General features: G+C 36.6%; 2 protein-coding genes across 3 annotated transcripts in view; both read left to right on the top strand.

Moving 5' to 3' along the window:
* The first annotated feature begins 1124 nt into the window (after positions 1–1124).
* On the top strand, positions 1125–2916 carry LOC124613289 (piggyBac transposable element-derived protein 3-like). The gene is made up of 3 exons (XM_047141984.1): positions 1125–1998; positions 2143–2786; positions 2860–2916. The coding sequence occupies exons 1-3, from the start codon at positions 1125–1127 to the stop codon at positions 2914–2916; spliced, it is 1575 nt and encodes a 524-aa protein (XP_046997940.1).
* Positions 2917–3383: 467 nt separating this feature from the next.
* The window catches only part of LOC124612619 (39S ribosomal protein L54, mitochondrial), a 28817-nt gene continuing 26200 nt past the window's right edge, over positions 3384–6000 (top strand). For both annotated transcript variants that reach the window (XR_006979553.1, XM_047140915.1), the window contains exon 1: positions 3384–3586. Coding sequence is in view for 1 of the 2 variants with exons in the window: in XM_047140915.1 (XP_046996871.1) it covers positions 3505–3586 (82 nt within the window). In the remaining variant the exon portion in view is untranslated. The remainder of the gene's footprint in view (positions 3587–6000) is intronic.

Genomic DNA, 6000 nt, shown 5'->3' with positions numbered 1-6000 from the left:
TTCTTCATTAATTACATCTAGGTGATTCCTTTTCTTTTATCAACAGTTGGGACTACTTTGGCAGTTACATTGAAATAAACTGTTCTGTAATGTAGCGGCTCACACCGCCTAGGGTCTTTAGGAAACCTAAAAATGGATAATTGTGGTGTGTCTCCTTCTTATTGTTGCCTCATTGTTTTACGCTATGGACGCTGCCGTTTGTAAAAACTATTCTACAGACCAATATAAACAATTACGATTCGATTTTGCCTTCACAAGATGTAACCGAATTCACTAATATAACTTCCTGTTCGCTTGGTGCGCTGTTGCCGCAGTGGGTATACCACAAAAAGATGGTGCATCGCGACTTTTATGTTAGACTGTGATTTAAAATGTATTATGAAATGTTTTGGCGTTCCATTCTGTTCCGTTAAGTTTGATCGACCTTAAGAGAGAGCAGTGTATCGGTATGGTCGTCTCTAAAAACAACTGTTAAGTAGTTGTTTCGCAAAACACGTCTGAGTGTCTGAAAATCTAATTTTTAAGTATTTGTTTTTGTTAACCCTTTCCAACCCAGTGATGTCATATGGCATCATCATATTTAACTTTTTCCCAAGGCCAAACTATTTGTCCAAAGATTATAAACAACTGTGCAGGGCTTTATAAAGTTCATTGTTCTTAGGTTGGGTACCGTGAATTCGCTAAAACAGAGAGCACCAGGCTACAATGCCTTGACAAAAGTATTGTTGCATGGTGTCTATGGTACAGTGCACTCTGCTGGACTTTCAAAATATTATATCAACGTAAAGGAAGCAAACTAATATAAAAGTTGCACTAATAAATTATTGTTGAAAGTGTAAATTAAATGGTAAACACGTTGAAAATAATGCTAGTTACTATAATTTTCTGCTTGGAAGTCACAAACATGTGTGTTTCCATTTGGCAGCATTGGGCATTTGTTATGTTACCAAATGTAGTACATGCAATAACTTCGACTAAAGTTTACCATAATGTGTAACTCTAATATTTTCAATTTTCTTTTGAAACTGTATTATACTGACTAATATTAATGTGTTAAAATTTTTTTAATATAATTTACCAGTTTTTTTGCTGCTTTAGTGAAAAATTCCTGGTTTGTTTACCAGATGATTCGCAATCATAAATCATTATCAGAAGAAGAAATATTGCTGCTTCTCGAAGGTGATTTATCTGATTTGGAACTTGATACGTCTGATGTGGAGGAAGAGATTGAAAATGCTTGGCAGCGGGACCCTACTACACTGGATATACAGTTTCTTCAAGGAATGGACCTTGATATGGTTGAAATTCTGGACCCTCAATCCAATGATGAGGATGATGTTCCCTTAGCTTCAAGATTACTTGCTGAGACAAACCTTGCTCCAAGTCATTCAGCTCAGGAAATTCAGTGTGATACACACTGGGATCTTCGGTGGAGAATGAAGGACATTGAAGAAGTGGACACATCATGTAATGCAGTTTTTTCTGACCCTCCAGGAGATGAACTGACACCTTTGCAGTATTTCAGAACAATGTGTAGTGATGACATTATCCAGAGCCTAGTCGAACAATATAATCTATACTGCACACAGAAAACATGTGCATCTTTAGATACAAATGTTCGTGAAATAGAAAAGTATATAGGGATAAACATCCTAGCAGGTGTTGTGAAAACGCCTAGTTACAGAATGTACTGGGCAGAGGCTACAAGATTTTCTCCATTAGCTGACTCAATGCCTAGAAATAGGTTTGATAAGCTAAGAAATTATTTACATGTGAATGACAACACTAAAATGAAACCAAGAGAGGACCCTGATTATGACAAGCTGTTCAAGGTGAGACTATTTGTTGACGAAATCAAACAAGGTTTTTCAATTATTGAACCTGAGGAATATCATTCAGTGGATGAATTAATCATTCCTTTCAAAGGTCATTCACCCCTGAAACAGTATGTAAAAAGCAAACGACACAAGTGGGGTATAAAAGTTTTTGCCCGTGCTGGTTCTAGTGGAATTGTGTACAATTTTATAATATACTGAGGGAAAGGAACTGTACACAATGATACTGGCCTTGGTATAAGTGGTGATATTGTGATAAGGCCTGTGGAAGGACTGCCAAAATATAAAAATTTTAAAGTGTTTACAGACAATTGGTTCACCTCTTACAATCTTATTTCTGCCGTGAAAAACTATGGCATTTTGGCTGTTGGAACTGTTAGACCCACAAGACTTCAAGGCTGCAGTCTAAAAGCAGACAGTGAGCTGAAAAAGCAGGGACGAGGATCATACGATTATCGAACTGAAACAGAAAGGAACATCATAGCGCTGAAGTGGTATGATAACAAGTCTGTCGTTCTTGCATCATCATACAAAGGAGTAAGTCCAGTAGAACCAGTGAAACGCTGGTCAGTGGGAGAACGGAAACATATTGATGTTCCAAGGCCAGACATTGTTAGAGAATATAACCGTTCTATGGGAGGAGTTGACCTGCACGACATGCTGGTTGCTTTGTATAGGAGTAATATTGATGTGAAAAGATTTAATCTAAGGATCGTATTCCACCTCCTTGACATGTGTCTTGTGAATGCGTGGCTCCTATACCGCCGACATTGCAGACAAAGAGGAATTATTAAACACATGTCTCTGTTGATTTTTCGGTCTGATGTAGCTCATGGACTACTAAAAGCAGAAGACATTTTGATAAGAAGACGAGGACGGCCATCAGATGACAGTCCATCGCCTACAGTTGTGAAGAAACGAGCCCCATTGGTTCCCAGCCCAGTTGATGATGTAAGGTACGACAACATTGGACATTGGCCACAGCATGTAGAAAACAAACAGAGATGTAAATTGTGCATTACAGCATATTCTCGAACGAAATGCATCAAATGTAATACCAAAGACAGGAACTGTTTCTTAAATTTTCATCTAAAGTAACAATCGTGCTGTAAAAAATACATAAAATTGCCCTGAAATGCAGGTTGCATTATTGTATGTACTAATTTTTCTTTAATTAACTGCATCAAATTGTGTAATTAAAATATTCATTCAAGTTCCATTACCAAGCACTGTGACATCCCAACCACCTGACTGAAGGAAACAAATCCTGCCCAATGATGTCATATGGAGTCATCTCAAATTTCCCTCCAAAAACAAAAAAAATAACAAATTTTCTTATAAATATATATTATTCCAATCATTATGTAGGGAAATACGCGAAAAAATATTTTTTCCCACAAGTAAATAAAAGTTGGGCTGGAAAGGGTTAAACATCAGGAGCTCGAGAATTTATTGTTTGTTTACATGTGGGAACCAAAGGTCTTATTGAGGGACATGCATGTGCAAGTTTTACATGCTTATGGAGACCAATCATACCATTTGTTTACAAACTAGTCAAAGATAATATTATAGTTTTGAATGTTATGAAACAGACCGGCAGTAGAACTACTGTGTCGAAGTTTTGCATGTATGAGAAAAGTTATATTTGGGGGCGTGAAAGACACAAAATATGAACATTTGTAGAAATATACTGCAGAGGAGATCATGTTTTTTAATCAACAATTTGATGTATTCCAAAAAAGCAGAGGCTGGTGAGTCAAGACTGTTTCAGTAAAAGCTTGGTACTGTATAAAAACTATGCACTATTGAGTAACCATAGTAATAATTCTAACTCTAGTCACTCAAATGCTCCTTTAATTCTGCACTGATACTCATCTTGCAACCCATTAATTTTTTTTCTTACTTAGGTGAAAAATGATTGAATACAGTAGATAACGGTTCTAAATGAGAAATGCGTCGAACTTTGATTATTTTAATGCCACGTCTTAACGTTATGAACTGTCAACATAACCACATGATTTTCCCATCTGCTTATGATTTTGAATCGTTTCTTACAGAAAATGTAGGTGAAAGCCTGCCTACTCACAATCTCTCCGAGACACTTTTTTTCCGAATTGTTTCGCTCAGTTCGACCAATTCCGTCATGTTCTGACTTTCGTTTAGTCGTAACTCACGCCTTCTCTTCATCACTTGCAATTTTCTTATTACGATAAGCCATTTTATGTTTTTGTAAATGTTTTTTTGTGAAATAATTCCTGTTATCCAATGTAGGAACAAATTTGATTTGATACAGATTTAAACGTTCTGCTACATTTGATCTGGTTTATCTCAGTATTCTGAGAAAATTATTCTAATCAACATTTTTTTGATATGCTATCTCTTGCATTTTTCATTTTTAGCTTTGTGTATATTTTTACTCTGGGCCTTACTGTGCTATGATGACATGAAATTCTGAAGCGGTTTTAAGACTATCACATTCTGCTTAATTTCTTTATTGTTTGGTAATATATAGTTAATTTCGTTTTCTGTTTTATTGTACCTTTGCCAGTTGCATTTTTTACATAATTTCTTCTGACAGAATGTGTGAAGGACAAATGTGTTTTCCCTCTATGCATATTCTATCAATTTACGTGTAACCCCAGTTTTTTCTATTATCAATCTCCCAAGGATTCCCCCAAAGAAGTTTTATCAGTTCTGTAATGCAGATTTTGTGGCTTTATTGTGCCACTTTTGTTATTTATAATTAAAAGTAGGCACATTAAGAATAGAGCGAATGTAGACCTATGGGTAAAATACAAATTCAACAAAAGTTTCTCTTTCTGACCTAACCTAGACCTCAGGCTACACTACTGAGCATTCTGTCACCACAACAAAGGTTTTGAGGTGAAGGCACTGTCACATCAGGACAGTTCTTCTGTTTTGTCAGAATGTTCACACATCAGAATCTTGCTTCTTGAATGGTGTCATGGATATGACTTGCTATTCCGTCCAAGATTCCTTCAGTATGTGTAGTATTGTTATTGAGTTTCTGTCTACACATACACCTGAATTTCCCATATGCTAATTTCCACTGTGGGAAAACATTTAGTATTAACTGAAGCATTCCATAGGTACCACACTGCCACTTACAGCCAGTCAACTTACAACCTAAATTAGAGGGCTGATGACACTGTAGTTTGGTCCTTTATACCCTAAACCAACCGAACAACTTAACTTAGACCTCAGGCTATGCTGCATATCAGTCTGTCGTACTGCAACTTAGATTCATAAAGTGAACATAGATGCAAAATAAATATTATCAGCATTCTATTCTCATCCTGTTTCCACACACATGACATATGGAATATCTTCATTAGGCCCTAGACTACTGGTAGCTTCGTTTGACCCAACATTTGGATATTGTTTTTTTCCTTTTTTCCATCAATTTTCTGTTTCCTTAACTATGTCCCAGTCATCCCCTTCCAGCTCCATAACTTATCATCAGTTCGTAGTTCTGTAATTTATTGTTACTAAATTAACAGTAGCAGAAGCAGTTGGATTTCTAAGGTCTAAACTTGATGTAAAAATGTTCAGGTGTGGAAGTAGTTGAGCATGCACTGGGCCCTGAATTCATTGCCCTAGTTCCCTTAGTATGCTTACACAATATTCTTTCACTCAGGCCACAATACTGACATCCCACGAGCCTTTAATCGGCAGTGGGGCGTTTCCTGAAGTTAGGTTATTGCCTTCATATGTCAATAGTCACAATAGTCAGAACAACTCTTTGGGCATACGATGGTGAGAGTGTATAATCGTGTGATTGGTAACACAATATGAATGTCTGAAATAAAAGAAAGTTGCATGATCATCAATATGTGGCATCTGTTAATTTCTCTCTGCCCATTGCTTCTTTGATAATAATATATTTATTTATTTTCTGTTGGGAACATACAGCTGTGCACAGAAAGTTAGATATTATCAGGCTAATATCGGGCTGTGTTATGTGTAGTTGCATTTTGCACTGTTGGGTCCTAGTTGAACATGGATCTAAAAGACATTGGGGAGGATTCGCTGCTATATGGGGTTCACCACATTCACACACATTGCTTCTATCAGTTAGAAGGAACCACCATTTTATAAAGTCAGCCTTGGTTCTCCCCAGTGGTTTGGTTGATAGATTTACAAC

This window comes from Schistocerca americana, chromosome 4, assembly GCF_021461395.2.
Source record: "Schistocerca americana isolate TAMUIC-IGC-003095 chromosome 4, iqSchAmer2.1, whole genome shotgun sequence".
NCBI lineage: Eukaryota > Metazoa > Arthropoda > Insecta > Orthoptera > Acrididae > Schistocerca > Schistocerca americana.
Note: the sequence above shows the minus strand (reverse complement) of the source record. Positions and strands in the feature narration are given on the sequence as shown.

Coding starts and splice junctions, on each gene's coding strand:
- LOC124613289 (XM_047141984.1), top strand. CDS start 1,125: ATGATTCGCAATCATAAATCATTATCAGAAGAAGAAATATTGCTGCTT. Junction 1,999..2,142: donor AAAAGTTTTTGCCCGTGCTG/GTTCTAGTGGAA, acceptor AAGTGTTTACAG/ACAATTGGTTCACCTCTTAC. Junction 2,787..2,859: donor TTCCCAGCCCAGTTGATGAT/GTAAGGTACGAC, acceptor TGTGCATTACAG/CATATTCTCGAACGAAATGC.